The following is a 25,242-nucleotide window of genomic DNA, read 5'->3' on the forward strand; positions in this document are numbered from 1 at the left end:
TTTTTTTAAATTTAACTTTTGAAGGGGTAATACACTCACAGTGTTTTTTAAAAGTGAAAAATACCAAATTTAGACTCTAAAAAGTTTCCCTTAATACCTCTATTGCCATTTCAACCTCCTCCCAAAACATGTAACCCCTGTTATACATCAACATCATTATTAGTTTGAGTATATAAAATTTCTTTATCATATAAAAGCAAATTCAGACATATAATCTTATATTCACATAAGTCTTATATAAAAGATAACATAATATATACTCTGTTTTTTAGCTTAATTCCTTTTATTAGAAATATATCTTGGAACTCTCTCCAACCAGTACATAGATGCTTTCTCATTTATGGTATTCCATTGGATGAGGTATCATAATTGATGTAACTAGACTCCTGTTAATGAACATTTAATTATTTCCAATCTTCTGATATTACAAACAATGCTGCAGTGAATAACCTTATACTGATATCATTTCATATATATACAAATATAACTAAAGGATAAATTGTAGAAGTGTTATTGTTATTGCTATTGTAGAAGTCAAAGGTATACATGTTTTATAATTTTTATAGATTCTGTCACATTGCCTTCTACAGAGGTTTTTTCTAATTTATACCCCCATTGCCAAATTATCTAAGGGTCTTTATCTGCACATCTTTGCCAAGAAAGTGAATTATTAAACTGAGTTTATGCCAATCTGATAGGTAAAAAATTATCTCATTATAGCCTTAATTTTCCTTTATTCTACTGAGTAATGTAATCATGTCATATTTTAAAAGCCATTTGTATTTTTATTTTTTGAACTATCCACTCATGCCCATTGCCAATTTTGCTATTTGATTGTCTTTATTTTATTAATTTCTAGAGGTTCTTTATATATTAAAGAGATTATGGTATGTGCCCCTTGTGGTATGGGTTTTCATGAATAGATTAGCAAGTATTTTAATTTTCTGTTGATCTCTTAAAAAGCAATTATTATATATATTTTGTTTTCCCGTTTTCTAATTCATTTCTTTATGCTTTTACCTTTGTTAGTTTCTTTCTTCTCCTTTCCTTTTATTTAACTGTGGATTTTTCTCCTAATTTTTTGAGTTGGATGCTTAACTCATTTATTTCATTCTTTTTGTTTTGTCCATGTTAAGCTTTTAAGGCTCTGAATTTTCCTCCAAGGGCAGTTTCATCCGCATCACTTAAGCTATATATAAAACTGTATTTTCCCCACACATGTCCTGCATTCATTGATGCAAGCAAGGAATATAGAAATCTAGGGTAAATTCCTCCCTTTCAACAGGTATTTTTGCTGGAGCTTGGTAAGATCTACAGCAACTTGGTTCTTTGATCACGTCTTTTCTTAACTTTGTGCTACACAACTTCTGCCCAATCTAAGTTGCTTTTGGCTACCTAAACATGTACTTTTAAGTCTGTGGATAATATACAGTTCCTAGTTTCATGAAAAATGCAGTTTATGGATTTTTAATTTTGTTGTTGTTGTTCTTTTGTTATTGTTCTATGGTCTCCAACAGGGAACAAGGAAATAATGTTAAGTTATGCAACCCTGTTCATACCAGAGATCCTCTTATATATTTTCTTGTATATTTCTATGTTTCCCAGCATCCATACATATATAGAAGATTTTGTAAATACTTTAAAATGATGAAATGATACACTTCAGGCAATGTTTGTGCAGTAAATACCAAATCCTATCTTTCAATCTGCATTAAAAAAAGTCCAATGACTTTTCTTTTAACCACTTGGGCACCATCTGCCTAATCCCGCCATCCTTCATCTATTTACAGGATGGATAAGAAGAATGTTCATATCTCCCAAAAAACTTGGCTCCTCAGACTAAAAATATTATGATATTTGAGAAAGTCTGAGGAAGACTTAAGCATGAAATACCTTTGAGAGATCACATAAGAAGAAACATTAGTGGTCTCCAAGGTCCATTAATTTTTTGAGACCAACATTGCTCCTCTTCACAATTATCTGCTGGTAAAGTTTGAGATAAAAAACTGAAAGTCAGTCTATGTATTTTATGTGCTATAACAAGGTTCTTTTATTTTATTAAATGGAACAAGCCTAAAATCCAAGTTTAATTTGACTTCCCAAACTATGCTAAATGAAGGCTAAACATTCAAGTATTTTCTGTATTTCCCTTAGCACAACATGCTATTATAGTTCTTGTTAGACTAAGTTTCATATGGGATGGGATCATAACTGTCAAGTTCACTGTTACATACTGCTAGAATACCGAAATACAGAAAACAATTGTTCTTGAACACTACTGACGTTACTAAGACTATAGATTAAAATTTATGCTAGCTGGGGTTGTAGTAAAAAGATGATGAACAGAACAGAATCATTTTCAGGTCACGACTCTGAAATTTACGAGAAATGTGGCTTAGGTTCATTACAACCTCTGAGTTTCCTCACCTAATAATGGGGATAATAATACTACTCAGTTCACAGTTGTTGAAAATATTTTTAAAATAATAGAAGTGGGGGCTTCCCTGGTGGCGCAGTGGTTGAGAGTCCGCCTGCCGATGCAGGGGACACGGGTTCGTGCCCCGGTCCGGGAAGATCCCACATGCCGCGGAGCGGCTGGGCCCGTGAGCCATGGCTGCTGAGCCTGCGTCCGGAGCCTGTGCTCCGCAACAGGAGAGGCCACAACAGTGAGAGGCCCGCGTACCGCAAAAAAAAAAAAAAAAAAATAATAGAAGTGGAGTGTTAATAACAGACTATATACTCAATAAATGTATTTTTTTTCTTCTTTCACAATTTAAAGTCTTCCAAATTTGCCTTCTGTTCTGATATATTTGTCCTGTAAAAAAAGTTTTTAAACAGGAAAGTATATGGTATTTTACAGTTTCCAAAATCCACAGAGAAAATTTGACTTTTCCTGAGTTACATCCTTTTATAAAAAACAAGTCATCTGGTAAGTACTGGAAGAAGTAACTATATTACTCAAGTATAAAGTAAAATGAATAGTCTTTAAGTGATCTGAAACTTCAAGCTCTCCTCTCATAAACTGTTCTTTGTTTGCATGTGTTTGATCAAGAATGCTGTTATCAGGAACCTAATGACAAGTTAGTTTCAGTCACAGAAAGATTTACTCTCCTCGCAAAAATCTGTTTCTAATATTCTGGCATGCTATACCAAATTCTGATCAAAAAGCCACAATTACTTGATTTAAGCTGGCAGGCAAGTCATTTGTCTAAGGTTCAACTTAGCAGCTCACTCCTAACTTGCCTGAATTTAATCATGAACTTTAACTTCCATTCAGAAAGAAAAAAATGTTTTAAACAGCTAAATCTGAAGAAATATTAAACTTAACAAAGACAAATTTTCAAGGCAACATTTAAATGTTAAAGTTGAACTAGATGTCTTCCTTACCTATATCTTACAAAGTCCTATATTTTACCTAAAATCCCAGCTCTGTCACCTGATATTACTGTTTAATAATTTACCTTTTACAGAGACCTATATTTTGCTATGTTAAAGACTTTTTCAATTTGACATTTTATGGAATCAAAGACTCTTCTTTTCCCTTAAACCCGCATCCATGTTCCTTAAAATAAACATTTTTTTCTCTAAAGTCTAAAATCTAGACTCTACAATCTAGACAGATAATGGTTAAGAACACGGGCTCGAATCCCAGCTCTGCCTCTTAAGAGTTGTGTTATCTTGTGCAAGTCATTTACCATTTAAGCTTCAGTTCCTGATTTATAATTGAATGGGGTTAATAACAATACTTACTTCATAGGAATATATACAGTTAATGCATATAAAAAGCTTGGAAGTACCTGGCTTCTAGGAATTGGTCAGTAAATTAAATTCTTCAAAAAATATTTACTGAACACCTACTGGGGCTAGCACTGTTCTAGGTACTGCAGATATAGTTGCACTGATTATTAAATGTAATTCTAGCTGTTATGGAACTTACATTTCTCTTGGGGGAAGACAGACAACTAAAAATACATAATACAATATAATGTCAGGTAAACATAACCATAACAAAGAGAAATTAAGAAGAGGGGAACATAAGGAGGTAAGGTGTTATTTCACACATGGTAGTCAGAAAAGGCCTCTCTGATGAAATGACATTTGAACAGAGACTAAACTAAATAAAGAACAGGCCCTGTGCATCCCAAAGTGTTTCCTAATTATAAAGATGATGATTATGAGTGATCAAAAACCCGTGTACAACATGACCTTCACTCCCATATCTTTACACAGGCTTTGGGAGGTAGTGTAGGAGAAATCAGCCAGTGGAGGGTGGGCATGAGTGGGTAGGGCACTCATTAGCTTTATTATCATGAGAAAGTTAAATACTTTCTCTAATTTAGATTGCGTAGTTTCCTGTACCTCTGGAGATAAGAAAGAGACTCCCTTGGCCACTGTGTCCTCTAGTTAGTCATATGATGTTATACATACATTCTCATGGGTAAGAGAGAAATAAATGGAAAGAGAGAAGTAAGTTACTATAAACAGAAATTATATTGAGACCAAAATAGCATTCTTTATGTAGGCTAAAATTGAAGTCTGGCAAGATGGAAATTAGATGTTTTACAGCACATTATATGGTCAAAGACATTAACTTCTTACACAAATTAAATCAAGAAAGAGATTCCAGTTATAAGAGTACAAACGCTTCCCAAAGGAAGATACATAACAGATAATACCACCAAAAAAAAAAAAAATACCATCCATATCAATTTGTTCTCCACTCATAATTGAAAATTATCTACTTTCATAACCTCTGCTTTGTGATTTTCTTTTAAAAGAGTGATATGATTCTTTAAATCAAATGCATACCAATATTTACCACACACTGAGATAATTACTTGCATATTTCAAATATCAGTACTTTAGATCAGGTTAATAGCTAGATTAACTTCGAATTTCTACCTCATAAAACAATCATATGTAGCCCCTTAATCTTCTATAGCTTTCAGTTTAGTTATTTTCATAGATAGTGCTATAAAATGATGGGATATTCAGCTCCACAGCCAGTGCTGGGGGTTTGGGAGAAAGAGAATAATTGGCTATGTAACAGTCCAGAGAATCTACTCCATTTATCTAAGCTCATTTCATGGACAATTTTATATTATGAGGGATATAGCTTTATTTGCAATTATATGCTCCTACCCAAGCCCAGATGAGCATTTTTATGTGCCTCTTTTATGGCTTTGATCTCTCAGTTTAGACCTGGCTAAGCAAGGAGACAATGTAAATATTAGGTTGGCTTGTGAAATGAGACGTCACTATCTCTGAAAACTCAGGTGTATCTCATTAACCTAACGCGGTAAAAAGTATCTTCACTGCAGTGAACTTTACTTCATATTGGGATATACTGGAATTGAGTTCAAACTTTCACATGTACAATTAAGTATACAAAACTCCTGTCACTTAAAGTGCTGGAGGAAGGCCAGTAGTGAAGAGATGTCAAAGGACCCCCAGATTTATGGTTTGAGCAGCTAGGTATTTGGTGGTACCACTTATTAAAAAGGAAGAACAAATTTTGTACTTAAAAGTGATAAACTCAGTTTTAGGTGAAAAGTAGAAAATTTTTAGATTTGGGAAAGATATATATCTGAGCTGGAAATATAAATTTGCAAGTCACTGATGTATTAATAGTAAATGAAGCCATGAGAATAGATGACCTTAACTAAAAAAAAGAACTCTTAGAATTCTGTAAAACAACAGCAGTTATTCGTTGATGAAAGAGAAAACATTAATAGACCTTTTTTTTTTTTTTTTACTAGAGTTAAAATATGACAACCTGTTCCAGACTAAAGGAGAATTTTTATAGGGTTTTTTTGCAATTGAACGTAAAAAAAAGTGACTGGAAAAATATGAACAAAGAATGAGCCCATCTCATAATTCTATGAAATTATGCAAGAAGGACAATTCCTTAGCCACAGAATTAATATTTAGCAACTGACTGTTAAAATCTTCTGTGAGCAGAATGTTAAAACTCAGCCCCTCAATAAAGACTGACTAATATAATACAAGTACAACTATAGACACTATGTTCCAGACTAACAAAGGGAAATATAACAATTGTTTTTTAAGTTTTAAAAGTTTTTTAAATTTTAGGTGAATTTGGATTATATACTAGCATTCTTGGGAATAACACTTGCTTCATATTAAAAGTCATCCCTAGATATGTAAACCTCAAGTCAGCAAATATTAACCTACCAGGTTTTATGACTTTCCTATTTCTACACTGTTCTTCACATGAGACGGCCCCCAAAGGAAAGGGACTTTTGTTGACCCCAACCCAATTCCTGGAACATTAAAAGTGCTCAGAAGTTAACCCAGCTCCATTGTTCCTCCCAGGCCAGGCTCCATATGTTCTACCTTAAAAACACAAACCTGCCTCATACTCATTCCCTACCTCGCAAATCTCTTAAAGCTCATGAAAGCAATCTGTTCTATGATATATCTTAGAGGTAAAAATGACCTAGAACAATCTCTCGCCCAGCTACCTGGTTGTACATAGTGAAGTTATGATTTACTGGCTTTGTGAAGAGTAGTGTAGTTTTAAAAAATTCCAGTGTCTTATAATATATTGTAACCTTAACACCCCAAATTGAAATTCTAATTTACTCTTGATTGCTGGACATTTTCTTTGACTTCTACATCTCAGAATCTTTTATAAACTGAGCCTTTAAAGTCTGAACCTTATAGTGTGAAGGAAGGCCTCCAGTCTTTCAAGAAAAACTGGGAAGGAAAAAGAAAAAAAACAGGCCATTTGCAAACACTGAATAAAAAGGTAACCCATCTCCCATCTTAATAAAACCAAGGAAATTCCATGTTTTGACTATAATTGTTTCCAAACTTCTATAAATAATCTAAGAACTTTATTTACTGTGGGGAATAACTCACAAAGCAGTCTCAAAAAAAAAAGGTGAATATATGCACCTACCTTAGGAATAGGATTCAGCAGAACTACACCTGATTTCTTAGTGATGACCTGTTTTGTTGTATAGTGATGGTCTATAAGTTGAGGGATATTTGAAAACCCAGTGCCTTCAAAACGATACATGTTCTGGAGAAAGGACAATAAAGTAGAATAAATATGAAGACATTGCTTCAGCAACATTACGTTCATCAATAAAGTTCCATTTAAGAAAAACTATTATTGCACAACAATGTGAAGATACTGAACACTACTGAACTATTATACACTTAAAAATGGTTACGATGGTAAAAATAAAAAAATTCCAACATGCTAAAAAAATTTACCTTTGCATCAAGAAATTAATTTTCATAATGAATAAATATAATTCAGATTACTAAAAAATAAAAAAGACGAAAAAGAAAAACTTACAGACCTGGAATGCATTTTGCTAAAATAATAACCAAAGGAAATAAAGCATGGGATACATTTAAGGAACAAGAAATATGTGTATATATGTTTGCTTATATGTTCCATTTGATAAAATTTTCAAGATAAAAAATAATGTCAAAAGGTTGAGGAAGTATATCCAATATAATAATAAGTATTTTAAGGATACCTCTGATGATCATTTATTTCCCTTTTATCAATACAGTATTGATTGGTTTTTCTACACTGGGGTTATTCATGTATTATTCTTTCACCAAAACCACACAGTCATTCACATTCACTTATACTTGATAAAGAAATAAAATGCTGCAGACACAAAACTGCATATATCAGCATAGTCAAATCGTAGTACTTTTTGATTTCAAAACATCAAGTTAGTAACATTTTGCCAAACTCTGTCAAGACCCCTTTTCTCTGTCTTCATATTTCAAACAGGCATGTAGGTCAGTAATCACAGGGATGAATTGATGGTAATAAGTTTAGCAAAGAAAAAATATCTTATTGGGCCTGTTTTTCAATGCAAAAAGTGTTACAATACAGTGTGATGTAATAAAGGCTTCCATTTGATTGTTCACAAAGAATTCACCTGTATATATACGGGTGATGTGTACAAATACAGATACAAACATGCTCCATTTTAAGAAAACTCTATGCTAAGAAATAAGAAATTTCAAAACTCTCTAAATTTGGATACTATTTACATTACTGGAAGATTATTTTCCCAGTTAAAGGATAAAAAAACACGAACTTCCTTTTCCATAATATAAAATTAGATTCAATTTATCAGAATCTAATTTATATACAGCTTTGTAAATGAATATTTTCGTTTCATCAAGTGAGGAACAAACATGCGTTAGCTTATTTTAACACTTAACTATATAGTTCAACTCAAGGCAGTTTGTGTTAAGGGTCAATTCAAGGCAGTTGTTAATAAACTGACTAAATAATTGTTGCATACAACAGCCAGACCTGCTATATTAGTAAAGATATTTAAGAATATTTCACACTAAGGACAGTAGTCTATTACTAGATGTGCAATGCACTGAGCAATTTCTCTCAATGCCTCAGTTTATTTCAAAACAGAAATAATATTTGGACGTCCTCACACAAAAAGTGTGAGGCCTGAACAAGTATTAACATGCAAATCACTGCTTAGTATACAGTACACACTCAATTATTAAGTCATCATACAAATAATAAACCTTGGATTACAAAAATAATTCCAAATCTGGATATATGATAAGAAACATTTTCAAAGGACACTTAAAAGTGTAAATTACATGTTCTCAAGGAATAATGATTATCTGTAAATAACCAAATATCCTAGAAGGCATTCTTATATGAAAATAAGACATGAAAAAAGGTAAAATGTTATAGATGTGTAACATGTAATAATAACAGTAATATCTGAACCAAATATATGGTCTTGTATACTTGAAAGTTCCTGAGAGTAGATATTAAACATTCCCCCACACACACAAAAAAAGAGTTAATTATGTGGGATGATGGTTGTGTTAATTACCTTGATCTTGGCAATCATTCTACAATGTGTACCAAATCATCATGTTGTACACTTTACATATATACAAAGTATATGTATAACCATATACATATGGTTATATGTATATGTATATATGTATATGTACACTTTACATATATACAATTATATTTGCTTATTATTATATATTATTCCTCAATGATGTGTGTGTGTGTGTATATATGTATGTGTGTATATATATACACAAACACACATACGCACACACACACACAGTTTCTCCCTCTGTCTTTCTTCAGTCTCTTAGTAAAGAGCCAGGAAATCCTGTTATAACAGACCATTCCATTATTTCGCACAAAATTTTTACCTCCCTCAGAATAAAAGCCTAAGTCTTTACCATGGTCGTTAGGGCCCTCTAATCTGTCCTCTATCATCTCTGTCACCTCATCTCTTACCAAATCCCCCATCCCCCCTCAGTCCCCTCCAGCCACACTCATTTTCTTCTTGTTTTATAAACACACTACACACATTCCCTCCTCAGGGAGTTTACACTTGCTGCTTGAAATAGTTCCTTGGATGGCCATTTGGGTAATGGCTCCCTTACTTCCTTCTAGTCTTTCATCAAATGTCACCTTTTCAGTGAGGTCTACTCAGGCCATCCAATATCCATTTTCTCACCCCAGCTAAACTTCTTACCTCCTTTTCCTTACTAAATTTTTCTCCTTAGAATTTATCACTATCTAACATCACATATATTTTACTTATGTATCTTGTTTGTTGCCTATCTCCTCCTCTAAAATATAAGCTCATGAGATGATAAATTTTTATCTTTGTTTTGTTCATCTGAGTATCCCTCTGGTCAAGAACAGTGCCTGGCATATATTGCCTGGATAAATAAAAGTGTGTGAAGTAAATGAAATGCAATGCATATAAAATGACTATAAAGTTAAAGTAAGACAACTTAACATAGAAAGGAATACTGGAAAGTTCACACACTCACACAAACTCAAGATGCCCCTGTAGAATGTTTAATAAAAAGTAATGAGATGAAGTTCACACAGAATGAAATTTTAAAGTCAGCCACTAGTGTCATAAAGCCTTATATAAATTTCTAATATACCTCTTATAACTAGAGAAATAGAGAATAAAATAATAGGAATTTTCAGTTTCCCTTTCTTAAGAACATATCTAGTTTTTAATCTAAAGGTAGTTTTCTGCCATTGACACAGTAATCATGATGAACTAATACAGTGAGTAATACAAGCAGCAGTACTTCCTTCATGGGCTAAAATGAGAAACTGATTCCTAGCAAGTATTTGTTTAAAACAATTCCTCTGACATCAGTGAAGTTCTGAGTCCTAAAACAGTGCAAAACCAATTAATTCACTTCCTTAAAGATGAAGATAATGTAATGAATCTAAAAATGATGCTATGGCTGTTTGCTTATAAAGTTCACCTAAGCAACTAAGGTCAAGAATAATACATTCACGGAACCCTCATGCACTGCTGGTGGGAATGTAAATTGGTGCAGCCACTATGGAAAAAAGTTTGGAGTTTCCTCAAAAAACTAAAAAGAGAACTACCATATGATGCAGTAATTCAACTTCTTGGTATTTTTCTGAAGAAAATAAAAACAGTAATTAGAAAAGATACATGCACCCCTATGTTTACTACAGCATTATTTACAATAACCAAGGTACGGAAGAGACCTAAGTGTCCATCAATAGATGAATGGATAAAGAAGAATGCATAAAAAACAAGATACACACACACACACAATGCAATATTACTCAGCCATAAAAAAGAATGAAACCTTGCCATTTGTGACAACATGGATGGATTTAGAGGGTATCATGCTAAGTGAAATAAGTCAGAGAAAGATAAATATTATATGTGGAATCTAAAAGACAAAACAAACAAGCAAAACAAAATAGAAACAGACTCATAGATACAGGGAAGAAATTGGTGGTTGCCAGAGGGGAAGAGGGTAGAGGGATGAAAGAAATAGGTAAGGGAGATTAAGAGGTACATATTTCTAGCTAAACAACAAATAAGTCATGAGGATGTATTGTACAGGATAGGGAATATAGTCAATAATATTGTAATAACTTTGTATAGTGACAGATGGTAACGACTTACGGTGATCATTTTGTAGTGTACACAAATATCAAATTACTATGATGTACACCTGGAACAAAGGTAATATTAGAAGTCAACTGTACTACAATTAAAAATAAAAAAAGAATACATTCACCAAAAATGTTGAGGACTTGTTTCTTGATACATTCAAAATTCTGAATATTACATTTGACTTTGTACAAATCTGTGTAAATTTCTTATAGTTCAGATGACCTGAGGTTGGGTTCACATATAGAGAATTCTTTTTAAATTTTTTCTACATGGCTTTACTAATAATGTGACAGAGAGAATCCACATTAACTTTCAAATAAGAGATTTCTCTTTGGAGCTACTAATGACTTCTTATGTGCATTCCAAAAGAAGCAATAAAAAATAGTAGTAAAAAATAAATTTCTACAAATTCCTACGAAGATCATTTTGTTGATAGTCATTTGTATTACATTTAAAAAAACCATGTAATATATCATTAAAAAATAAGAAGTATAAATAAAAAATATGTTATGAATCAATCTTTGTAAAATAAGAATTACATAGTTGCACACAATTAAAATATATTTTTAAGATCTCAAAGAATATACAGTGAGCCCGCAAGGGGGTATTAACTGTGAAGCACATGTTCCGTGATACATATTTCTGAATTTTTACTAAGAGTATGCAATATTTTTGTTTTTAAAACATTCACTATATCTAGAATTCATTCCTGATTTATCACTGTGCTACTTAAGAATCAATCATGCATATAGATGAAAAACAATAAAAAGTAGAATCAGATTTTGTTGCTACACATATTTCCAGAGGACTATTATTATGCAAGGAAGTCAGACAGAACAGAATAACCACACAAAAATGAGAAGGGGATTCAATGAATGTGTAATTTGAAATATTAGATCTGAGTAGATCTGAGTAGTAGTAGTAGTAGATCTGAGAAGATCTCCTGAGAAACCATCAAGGATAAGCACGCATAAGAAAAAAATAAAAAGGAAAGAGGGAAAATCATTTCTGAAAGAGGCCAAGATGAATAAGCTGAATAAAAACAAAAGGCTAGAACACTCCTTTTTTGGGTAATACCCAACAATAAAAATGTAAAACATAAATTTTAGCTTTCTCAAATAAAAAAAGCACACTGACTAGTTATATTACTAGTTAAACCAGTAAACAGGAAGGATTGTTGGGGAATCTGAGGAATAAAATTAGTAACATTTTGGTAAGGCTTTTCCTAGTTAACTTTCATTCATTCTTCAGATGTTGTCTCAAACGTAATTTCCTTAAGTTTTCCAGTTAAAAGTGTTCATAGCACTGTGTATCTTTACAGCACTTAATAAAGTTTATAATTACATATATTGCATGTGATTTACGAATGACCATGAGCCTCCCCACTAGACTGTAAGCTCCACCATTATATCTCTGGGTCTTAAAAGTACTCACTCAATTAGTATTTCCTGGAAACTAATTAATAAGGATTTGGAATGGCTTTGCTTTATTGTTAAGAAGGAAGTCTCCTAGGTCCCTAATTGTGTGTCTGGGGCACAGAAAATGATATCTTATGCTGATTTCATTTTGACTTCAAGGAACGTATTGCCTTCTCTTGAATCTTTGAATGGCTGGAGTAAAACAGTTAAAATAATCTTAACTGTACAAGGATAAGAACACAAACTTGGAATTGTCATACAAACAAGTTTTGGGTCTGTATATACTTTCACTTAGTCTTTCTTAAGATCCACAGTATGAATTTAAAAGGTAGTTCAAAGAGCCTAGAGATTGTGGCAAAAAAACAAAGTAAACCTGTCTGGTACATTCAGAGACTACATCCATCACTTTAAAGTGAAACTCAGCACATGATACACATCCAATAGATATCTGTTGAATGAACTGATGATACAATACACGGAGCTACCCAATTTCACATAGTAACTACTCACAGCCTCCACTTCTGTGCTACTTTTGTTTTATTGGCCCGTATCCCTGGACTCTATAGAATACTTGCTCAATTAGTATTTTTTGATTGAAATGAATGAATAAAAAAGGATGATATGCCATTACGTAGAGGATGTTCCCCCAGGTTTTATTTTAAAATATTTACTATGTTGTGATTTTTAAATTCATCACCAGATGTTAATTCAAATGTCTGGCTCAATTATCCTTAAATTTGCATCTTTAATGTTTCTCTGTTCATGAATTGTACTAATATCTCACCTAGCAGGTCTTAAGCTCACCGAGCAGTAGGCCATACATTTTCAGTTTCACCTCCCTACACTGCATAACATGATACTCTGCCAAAATGTGTTTTTAGCAAATATGTGTCAGATAAATAAAATTAGAGAAATATGAATTGGTATTTTCCTATTAATAATAGCACAAAAAGTTTTTTTCTGAAGTACTTTGTTTTATCACTTCTTTTTGTTTACCTTATACAAAAGCAAGGATTTGATTATATATCAACTTATCAAATGAAACAATGCTATTTGAATCTCTATGAAAATCTGTCAATATTTATGATAAAAGATAAGCAGTTTTAGGTACAAACTCTAACTATGGCTTTACATCAAGCACCATAAACAGGTTAGTAACTATGGAATAAGTCAGTAAATAACACTAGAATTACACTGAGATTCAGACACTTAGCTATGCTTAATATATCTGGCTTTATGAAATTAATGTAATTAGTGTCCAATAAAAAGTACAGTTCTCCTTGCTTGAACTAGCTAAAACACCAGATATTCTCTGCTAGAGTAGTAAAAAATGTAAAAATCTAAAGTATCTGCAACCATCTTGATCAGTCATAATGTTCACAGCATGCAGAGTTTCACACCATGTTAAAAAAAAATAACTGTGATATGCATACAAAAATAAAGCTTCAATACAACTGCCGAACTAGACTCTAGTTGACAGAGATAATGTTGCTAAAAATAACGTTATTTGTGATCAATGAATATCTCAAACTTAAATATATAAATTCTAAAATAATACTTACATTACTATTTAAATTTCACAGATAAATCTCAATAGGAACCAGAAAGAAAATTTTTAAGTTAACTTTTCCAATTACACTGATATTTCATACAAAGTACATTTGTATGTTTTTCCAAATAAAGTGTTCAAACAATGGTAAAAATGCCTAATGATCTGCATAGCACTTCACACATTACAAAGAATATATTCACTGTTTGACTCTCACAATCAGTGTATCAGCTATTACCCCCAATTACTTCCTAAACCAGAGCTTGTAAAGTACATATCTGGGCCTGAAACCCAAGTTTTCATTGATTACTATGTGACTTTTTTTCCACAAAATTCTATATTTCTTTATGTCTTCCTCACTGAGGACACCTGACCCCACATTTATGTACAGCTTTTATAATCTACTAATGGATTATAAATTCATTGATTGGAATATAATAGGCAATCATTAAATATCTGGTAATGACTTCCCCCATTTATAAACCCCTTCCAGACAACAGGTATATGAGGAAGGAAATGGGATAATTTTAGACCAAGTAAGATTCACCTCCACAAGAAGAAAAACAATTAAAATTTCCCCAAACAGTCGATTTCACCTTAAAACTCTTATTTTTCAACTGATTGAAGAACTCAACATTATATAATGAGGGCAAATTAAATAAAATTAGGCAGTGGAAAACCTGAGGCATTTACAGAAATACAAGTACTCTCTTCTTTAAAAGAGATCTTTGCAAAATTTCAATGACAGAGGAAGCCGAATAAAATCTTTAAATGTGAACTTGTAACAATATCTTATTTTTAGAATATATTATGCTGTTCACTTTAGTTACTTAAAACAAAATGGCAATGTTAAAGACAAGTGATAATTTGCAAGTGGACCCTTTCCATTTTGTTTCTAAAAGTACTAAGTTAAATTCCTACAGTTATATTTTAAACTATAAGAGGTAATAAGGGAAATATTTCAGTCTTATTTAATGTATGACATATTTCAAAGAGTAACTTTTAGAGCTTAGAAAATAGAAGGAAACATTCATATAAGTTGTAGTTTATAGTTTACCTACCATCTTTCCTTCTACAATTCTCACACCATTTTATAAATATTGTCAACATGGTCACTGGTTGTAATAAGGAAGGTTATCTACATCCATAATTTAAAGGCACATACAAATTTAAAGAAAGTAAGGGATGACATACTATTAGAAACAGGTTGGATGTATAAGAGTAGGCAAATATAATTATCAAGTTGAAGTCTGAATACTATGCAAAATTAACAAGTAGTATGAAAATTATAATATATACTTTAATATACTTATTTTAACCCATCTGAACAGCATCTATTTTCATTTAAATATAATCCCTAGATGTGACTATACTAAATGCAACTTTTAAATGGTTACTTTTATGGTATGTGAATTTTACCTCAGAATTATATCTATATAGTAGATAGATAATATAATATGCAATATATATTATCACTAGAACTTATATATATGTGAACTATATATGAACTTGAACATATATGTTCCTAAAACCCTCTGAAGTTCATGTAATGATAATGGTTCAATCTTCTTGTACGGTACTTAGCATCACTATAGTGCCTGGACATAAACTGAAATCCTACAGACAGCCAGCTTGAAAATGCATGCCATTTGATATGATGGGGTAAAAAATGACAAATACAGGCATCAATTCCTTCCTATGACAAAAATATTAAAAATTTCTCAGTGGGTAAAGTTAAACAAAATTTTGAGATCACTCTTCATCTGTTGAGTGCTTAATAAAGAATGTAACAAATAAGTTTACAATACTTAAACTTCAATAAATAAATCAGTATTAGAACAAGCAATATGCCCAGACCAGTTTAAAAATTTTTCTTCGATTTCTATTTATTGTTCATTAATGCCAACAAATAATAGCTTATACATAAGTGGAAAAAAACCCTTAATACTCAAAGAATCATAAAAACAATTCAACTACCACTGTCCCATTCATTAAGGTATTTCATTATTACTATTTAATAAAATATTCTTAAAAATCTCTCATGGTAACATTTTTGAGCAATTTCAAGGGCTGGTTTCAAGAGCATAAAATTCATAATTAAGTTTCTCTAAAAAAATTATGATATCACATTATTTCTTTTTATTTTTAATATAAAGGATCTTTAATGTTCAAAGTTAACTTAAAACATTAAATATTTATGTATTTAAATTTAATGTAAATTGTAACAACTATTCTTAACTTTAAATTTTAAAATATGTATTTCCTTAAAAAGGTTAAAATTTTAGTGAATTTTAGAGCACTCTACTTACGGAATTCAGAAAAAAGAAAAATTAAGTGCTAAAGTTAGTGTTACAGGCATTTATCACAAATTATTCATCATTTATTACAATTATACCTCAATTAACTATATCAAAATATACATATAAACTAAATTGGAAACGTACATCAACAAATTGTATGATAAAGTGTCTCCTTTGTCCATCAGAAAATACAGAAAGGACATATTCACCAGGTTTCCCATGACTCTCTCGGACCAAGAAGTCTCCTTGTTGTTTTAACAGATCTTGCGCTTCTATTCTGGGAATTGCACCATGGTACCAATCCTGTTCTGCCAGAGGCTTCTCAATAATGGGGATCGTATCACAGAACTTGAGCAAATATTGAAAAAAAACTAAATTAGAGAAAATAGCAATTTTTTTCTGGTAAAGCTAACAGCAATTATAAATACTTCTTACCTATGTTCTTCCCTTTAATTAACCAATTAAAAGTTATATGATGAATCTGAAATTTTCATAATTTTTAAAGAAAATACGTCCTAGAGCACGGGTGCTGAAGCTTCGTACAAATACGTATCCTTAAATACTTGAAGGTTATTTGTTTTTTCTATCATACATAGGTACACAAAACATCAACATTTAGAGTTGGCACTTATAGTCTTATTCACCATGTCATAAAATAAATCCATATATTTAAAATTTTTCAATCAGAGAATTATGATGAAAAGAGAGTATGATCAGAGAAATTTATCATAAAATAACTTCATTTTAAAAGTTGAGTTATATCTTTTTATGGAATTAACTCTTAATCACATGGGCTGTGGACTGTCCATGTCAAGGGTCCCAGGAGCACTAAGTCTTCATTTGATGCTGCTCTGTTGCTGTGCCTTCTCATTCTTATCCTTATTCCCCTGACTTCCTTAACCATTACCTCTGCCACATGGCTGGTCCTGATCCTGTACAGCAATGGCAGACAAAGCCTTAGGTGAAATAGCTTCATTGAAACCACCAATGTTCAATTACAAACATATGGCAAAAACAAGGGAGGAATATAAGTCATGAGCACAGCAGGAAAGCAAATTATCTGTCACTTTAGGAGGCCAAGTGCTAATAACAAATAGAGATAACTAAGAGCTAGTTATGCTTCGTTGAAAAGTTTCTAATTAATAATAGATGAAATCACACATTTTCTGATTGCAAAAAAGTAAAAAGTTTTTTGTTTGCTTATATTTATCACCCACAGAAACTAAATTGCCCCAGGCAGTAAGAGTACTTTATGGGTAAGGTATAATAATATGCACTAACCCTTAACGTTCTCAAAATATGCACAATGCCTCATGAGAAAGTCATCAATTGGAAAAATAAGAATTAATAAATGAAAGACAAATATTCACACATCAATCAGGTTTTTCAGGTTGATATTATGAACTCTACATAGGGACAAAATACGGTACCTTTCTGGTAAATGAGAACTAGTTTTGAAGAGAGCCTGCATTGTTTTGTACCACACGAAGAGGCTTAAAACTTACTGGTCAAAGTTCCATTTTATATTATCCAAAACCCATCCGACTGATTTCAAAAAAGAACCTTGGGGGCTTCCCTGGTGGCACAGCGGTTGAGAGTCCGCCTGCCGATTCTGGGGACATGGGTTCGTGCCCCGGTCCGGGAAGATGCCACATGCCGCGGAGCGGCTGGGCCCGTGAGCCATGGCCGCTGAGCCTGCGCGTCCGGAGCCTGTGGTCCGCAACGGGAGTAGGCCACCACAGTGAAAGGCCCGCGTACCGCAAAAAAAAAAAAAAAAAAAAAACCTTGAGAAATCCCAATCAGACTTTTTCAAAGAGTCCACAGTTTGGTTTCTACTTCTACCACTATGATACTCTTTCATTATTTAATTGCATACATGATGTGACTGTACATGGAAATCGTTTATAAGCTAAATAAGCCTTTTTCTTTTAGTACTAGTTATGATAAATACTATATTTCAAAGAAATTTTAAATTGTATTCCCAAAAATGGGATTAAAAAGTAAATTATATAAAGAACTAGCCACAACTATTAGATTAAAAAAGTATTATTTTTAAAAACAAATGCATAATCCATACAAAATTAACTTTTTGTGTATACTGATACTAATAGTTTATAATTCTTAAAGTAGGTGGTCAAAATGATTAAATATTTCCTCAAAATTTTGTCACAGTGCATTTCAATACAGAAAATACTAAAAATTTTACTGTTATACAAATATTTCCAAGTCTCACCAATGGCAAAGTGTTTTATTGCTTTTTTTCAGAGGAAAAAAAAAATCAATAAAATAAGAAATTCAATGTCACCTCTTGGCAAAAAACTTTTTTACTATTATCTCTCAAAAAAGGTCTACATAATAGAAAAGCATCACAAACAATGATATCACATGCTTGATTTCTTGTCCTAATCAACCTATCCTCCCAAATTTTGATTTATTTAGAATTGTGAGAATGAAGAGCCTGGAGAATTCATTAAGTCAGAAGGGCATTTGAAATACAAAAGGTGAACTAACACTGAGAAATTCATTTAAGGATTTGAAGGTGAGGAATACATTTTGGGGGGAAAAAATTATGTTTGTTTCTTTGTTTAAAAAAGAGGAGTAAATAGGAAGGAACTTACATTGCTATTTCATAGGGATTACATGTCAGTCCTCTGGGTTTATTAGTTTCTTTTGGGTAGGAAGGGAAACTTATAGAGATCTTCTGTTCCTGGCTCCTAGACAATACTGTTACAAAATGTAAGGTGAACTCACTATGAGTGTGTGTGTGTGTACATGTGTGACAGGCATACACAGGGAAAGGCTGTACTTATCCCCTGCCTGGTTCTATCAGGTCTTTCAGGGACTTCCCTGGAAACATTGGAAGGAACGTTTTAATTACTATGATTTCAATTATATTCCAATACAATTTTGCAAACGTGACAGTGATAGAATGCTGGATGTACCAGCAACAAAATCCCAGCATCCCAAAAGCCTTCATAATTACATCAAAAATGAAATGAAGCTTTTTACTTCAAATATCACAGCTTTCTAAGCCTAAGTGGGGAAAGATTTTTCCTTGTCATTAAGTTATCTAAAATTTTTGCGAAAGATATGGGGAAGGGGAAGTCTCCTTTTTAAAATGTATAGTAATCCAATACAGTTAACAAGTTATACTTAATAAGACAAGCTTTTCTGATTGACTAGGCTAACTGTTTAGTTAGTTATTTTCCCTGGGCCTTATTCTTAAAGAATATTCCAGCAAAAACATACTGAGCTTAGTGAAATAAAAAGATTGGTTTAAATGAAGATGCAGTGAGGAGTCAGCACAAGAAAATAAAAATATTTTTTTCTTGACTTAAGAGGCTATTTTTGTTCTTGGCCTAGTTCAGGCTAATTCCCAAGAATTCAATGAAGATTTGTATGCTTTTATCTCAAACATTTGAGCACAAGATGAGATCCTTTATGAGAGTCAAAGACAAAAGTGTTTAAAAACAAAAATCAAAGTCTGAATCTTATTCAAATTAAGCACCCAAATACGAAACCATTAAAAAAAAAAAACTAAAATATAACAGCATAGAAAATATACAAGTAAACCTCTCAATGAGCTTCAACAAGCAAAATAAAACTTCAACACTAACATAAAAGTTTTTATGAATTTTTAATAACCTTAAAAGTGAATTTAATTCTTTAATATTCTTATATAAATTTAGTTATTAGTTTAATAATCTAAGTAATGAATTATTTCAGATCTAGTATAATAATATTCTATGGGGACTACAAGTAACTCACAGGATTTTAAACATTTCTCAAAAATTCCATAATGACCCCTTCAATTTTAAAGCTATATATCACTGGGAAATTTTATGGGGAGATTAAGAATCAAATGTCATATAATCAAAAATAAGAGAAGCACCAAACACTTGCAAAGGGTGAGAAATATTGGCCTACTGAAAAGGAATCTGCCTGATGGTACTAAAAGCTACTTTCACTGAAAGGGCAATGTAACCATAGGTAGGAAAAATGTATTTTATACCAATTAGAGTTTGATAGTTGAACAAATGCATAACATAAAATGAAAACATGAATAATAATGCTCTTCCTGCCACTTTTTTGCAAATTTCTAAACAGTTATGTTTTGAATGCATTGAATGAGTTAATTATTAAGATAATGAAAAACAAAGACTATGTGGGATATTTGATCTTCATAATTGTTTGCCTTCAGGCTAGACAAACAGGATGTAAAACAATGGTTCCATCTTAACAGGCACTAAGGCCTATCTGTAAATTGACAAATTCTATTTTTTTTTAGCAATAAAGTAGAACTGATCACTGTTTTCATACACTGATAGCTTAGTTATTTTTATTATAAATATACTTTACCTAATGTTCACTTTACACTATGAAGCAACAAAATTCTTATGTGCAAATTTCTTAATTAACAGTTTTTTGTACTTTTTGAAAATTTGAGTTTGTTCAGTCTTTAGCTATGGTCTATCATAATAATTAGGCAGAATTACATGCTGAAAAAATTCACATTCTTATACAATTCTTCCCAAAACTTTATTTAAAAAGATAAACACCTAGGCCAAACTCAAATATTACCTTACTTCCACTGCTTTCTATTTCCCTGATTGTCTATCTTTTTTTTATTAACATCTTTACTGGAGTAGAATTGCTTTACAATGGTGTGTTAGTTTCTGCTTTATAACAAAGTGAATCAGCTATACATATACATATATCCCCATATCTCCTCCCTCTTGCATCTCCCTCCCACCCTCCCTTTCCCACCCCTCTAGGTGGTCACAAAGTACCAAGCTGATCTCCCTGTGCTTTGTGGCTGCTTCCCACTAGCTATCTATTTTACATTTCAAAGTATATATAAGCCCATGACACTCGCTCACTTTGTCCCAGCTTACTGTTCCCCCTACCCAGTCCACAAGGACATTCTTTACGTCTGCATCTTTATTCCTGTCCACCCTCTAGGTTCTTCAGAAACATTTTTTTCTTTCAGATTCCATATATATGTGTTAGCATATGGTATTTGTTTTCTTCTTCCTGACTTACTTCACTCTGTATGACAGACTCTAGGTCCATCCACCTCACTACAAATAACTCAATTTCGTTTCTTTTTATAGCTGAGTAATATTCCATTGTATATATGTGCCACATCTTCTTTAAACATTCATCTGTCGATGGAAACTTAAGTTGCTTCCATGTCCTGGCTATTGTAAATAGAGCTGCAATGAACATTGCGGTACATGACTCTTTTTGAATTATGGTTTTCTCAGGGTATATGCCCAGTAATGGGATTACTGGGTCAGATGGTAGTTCTATTTTTACTATTTTAAGGAACCTCAATACTGTTCTGCATAGTGGCTGTATCAATTTACATTCCCACCAACAGTGAAAGAGTGTTCCCTTTTCTCCACACCCTTTCCAGCATTCATTGTTTGTACATTTTTTGATGATGGCCATTCTGACTGGTGTGAGGTGATACCTCATTGTAGTTTTGATTTGCATTTCTCCAAGGATTAAAGATATTGAGAATTCTTTCATGTATTTGTTGGCAATCTGTATATTTTCTTTGGAGAAATGTCTACTTAGGTCTTCTGCCCATTTTTGGATTGGGTTGTTTGTTTTTTTGATATTGAGCTGCATGAGCTGCTTGTAAATTTTGGAGATGAATCCTTTGTCAGTTGCTTCATTTGCAAATATTTTCTGCCATTCTAAGGGTTGTCTTTTTCATCTTGTTTATAGTTTCCTTTGCTGTGCAAAACCTTTTAAGTTTCATTAGGTCTCACTTGTTTATTTTTGTTTTTATTTCCGTTTCTCTAGGAGGTGGGACAAAAAGGATCTTGCTGTGATTTATGTCATAGAGTGTTCTGCCTATGTTTTCCTCTAAGAGTTTGATAGTGTCTGGCCTTACATTTAGGTCTTTAATCCATTTTGAGTTTATTTTTGCGTATGGTGTTAGGGAGTGTTCTAATTTCATTCTTTTACATGTACCTGTCCAGTTTTCCCAGCACCACTTATTGAAGAGGCTGTCTTTTCTCCACTGTATATTCTTGCCTCCTTTATCAAAGATAAGGCGACCATATGTGCATGGGTTTATCTCTGGGCTTACTATCCTGTTCCAATGATCTATATTTCTGTTTTTGTGCCAGTACCATACTGCCTTGATAACTGCAGCTTTGTAATATAGTCTGAAGTCAGGGAGCCTGATTCCTCCAGCTCCATTTTTCTTTCTCAAGATTGCTTTGGCTATTCAGGGTCTTTTGTGTTTCCATACAAATTGGGCAATTTTTTGTTCTAGTTCTGTGAAAAATGCCATTGGTACTTTGATAGGGATTGCATTGAATCTGTAGATTGCTTTGGGTAGTATAGTCATTTTCACAATGTTTATTCTTCCAATCCAAGAGCATGGAATATCTCTCCATCTGTTTGTATCATCTTTAATTTCTTTCATCAGTGTCTTATAATTTTCTGCATACAGGTCTTTTGTCTCCTTAGGTAGGTTTATTCCTAGGTTTTTTATTCTTTTTGTTGCAATGGTGAATAGGAGTGTTTCCTTAATTTCTCTTTCAGATTTTTCATCATTATTGTATAGGAATGCAAGAGATTTCTGTGCATTAATTTTGTATCCTGCTACTTTACCAAATTCATTGATTAGCTCTAGTAGTTTTCTGGTTGCATCTTTAGGATTCTCTATGTATAGTATCATGTCATCAGCAAACAGTGATAGCTTTACTTCTTCTTTTCTGATGTGGATACCTTTTATTTCTCTTTCTTCTCTGATTGCTGTTACTAAAACGTCCAAAAGTCTGTTGAATACTGGGGCTGAAAGTGGGCAACCTTGTCTTGCTCCTGATATTAGTGGCAATGGTTTCACTTTTTCACCATTGAGAATGATGATGGCTGTGTATTTGTCATATATGGTCTTTATTATGTTGAAGTAAGTTCCCTCTATGCCTACTTTCTGGAGAGTTTTTATCATAAATGGCTGTTGAATTTTGTCGAAGGCTTTCTCTGCATCTATTAAGATGATCATATGTTTTTTCTCCTTCAATTTTTTAATATGGTGTATCACACTGATTGATTTGCATATATTGAAGAATCCTTGCATTCCTGGGATAAACCCCACTTGATCATGGTGTATGATCCTTTTACTGTGCTGTTGGATTCTCTTTGCTAGTATTTTGTTGAGGATTTTTGCATCTATGTTCAACAGTGATATTGGCCTGTAGTTTTCTTTCTTTGTGACACCTTTGTCTGGTTTTGGTATCAGGGTGATGGTGACCTCATAGAATGAGTTTGGGAGTGTTCCTCCCTCCGCTATATTTTGGAAGAGTTTGAGAAGGATAGGTGTTAGCTCTTCTCTAAATGTTTGATAGAATTCGCCTGTGAAGCCATCTGGTCCTGGGCTTTTGTTTATTAGAAGATTTTTAAGCACAGTCTCAATTTCAGTGCTTGTGATTGGTCTGTTTATATTTTCTTTTTCTTCCTGGTTCTGTCTTGGAAGGCTGTGTTCTTCTAATAATGTGTCCATTTCTTCCAGGTTGTCCATTTTATTGGCATATAGTTGCTTGTAGTAATCTCCCATGATCCTTTGTATTTCTGCAGTGTCAGTTGTTACTTCTCCTTTTTCATTTCTAATTCTACTGATTTGAGTCTTCTCCTTTTTTTCCTTCATGAGTCTGGCTAATGGATTATCAATTTTGTTCATCTTCTCAAACGACCAGCTTTTAGTTTTATTGATCTTTGCTATTGTTTCCTTCATTTCCTTTTCATTTACTTCTGATCTGATCTTTATGATTTCTTTCCTTCTGCTAACTTTGGAGTTTTTTTGTTCTTCTTTCTCTAATTGCTTTAAGTGTAAGGTTAGGTTGTTTATTGGAGATGTTTCTCGTTTCTTGAGGTAGGGCTGTATTGCTATAAACTTCCCTCTTAGAATTGCTTTTGCTGTATCCCATAGGTTTTGGGTCATCATGTTTTCACTGTCATTTGTTTCTAGGTATTTTTTGATTTCCTCTTTGGTTTCTTCAGTGATCTCTTGGTTATTAAGTAGTATATTGTTTAGCCTCCATGTGTTTGTATTTTTTACAGATTTTTTTCCTGTAATCAATATCTAGTCTGATAGCGTTGTGGTTGGAAAAGATACTTCATATGATTACAATTTTCTCAAATTTACCAAGGCTTGATTTGTGACCCAAGATATGATCTATCCTGGAGAAAGTTCCATGAACACTTGAGAAGAAAGTGTATTCTGTTGTTTTTGGATGGAATGTCCTATAAATGTCAATTAAGTCCATCTTGTCTAATGTGTCATTTAAAGCTTGTGTTTCCTTATTTATTTTCATTTTAGATAATCTGTACATTGGTGAAAGTGGGGTGTTAAAGTGCTCTACTATGATTGTGTTACTGTGGTTTCCCCTTTTATGGCTGTTAGCATTTGCCTTATGTATTGAGGTGCTCCTATGTTGGGTGCATAAATATTTACAATTGTTATATCTTCTTCTTGGATTGATCCCTTGATTATTATGTAGTGTCTTTCTTTGTCTCTTCTAATAGTCTTTATTTTAAAATCTATTTTGTCTGATATGAGAATCACTACTCCAGCTTTCTTTTGATTTCCATTTGCATGGAATATCTTTTTCTAGCTCCTCACTTTCAGTCTGTATGTGTCACTAGGTCTAAAGTGGGTCTCCTGTAGACAGCATATATACAGGTCTTGTTTTTGTATCCATTCATCCAGTCTATGCCTTTTGGTTGGAGCACTTAATCCATTTACATTTCAGGTAATTATTGATATGTATGTTCCTATTAGTATTTTCTTAATTGTTTTGGGTTTGTTATTGTAGGTCTTTTCCTTCTCTTGTGTTTCCTGCCTAGAGAAGTTCCTTTAGCATTTGTTGTAAAGCTGGTTTGGTGGTGCTGAACTCTCTCAGCTTTTGCTTGTCTATAAAGGTTTTAATTTCCCCGTCAAATCTGAATGAGATCCTTGCTGGCTAGAGCAATCTTGGTTG

The 25,242-nt window shown here is 32.7% G+C and overlaps 1 protein-coding gene across 9 annotated transcripts in view; it reads right to left on the minus strand.

Moving 5' to 3' along the window:
• Nucleotides 1-25,242, minus strand: part of FER (FER tyrosine kinase) — a 457,443-nt gene that overhangs the window by 204,575 nt on the left and 227,626 nt on the right. For 8 of the 9 annotated variants that reach the window (XM_027100276.1, XM_027100269.1, XM_027100294.1 and 5 more), the window contains 2 exons: nt 16,385-16,588; nt 6,926-7,048 (listed from right to left, as the gene is read on the minus strand). In XM_027100276.1, coding sequence (XP_026956077.1) covers nt 6,926-7,048; nt 16,385-16,588 — 327 coding nt within the window. The remainder of the gene's footprint in view (nt 1-6,925; nt 7,049-16,384; nt 16,589-25,242) is intronic. The other variant, XM_027100299.1, reaches the window with a different exon arrangement.

This window comes from Aethalodelphis obliquidens, unplaced genomic scaffold (genome assembly GCF_003676395.1).
Source record: "Aethalodelphis obliquidens isolate GAN/ISIS:26980383/991018 unplaced genomic scaffold, ASM367639v1 scaffold4, whole genome shotgun sequence".
In the NCBI taxonomy this organism is placed as follows: domain Eukaryota; kingdom Metazoa; phylum Chordata; class Mammalia; order Artiodactyla; family Delphinidae; genus Aethalodelphis; species Aethalodelphis obliquidens.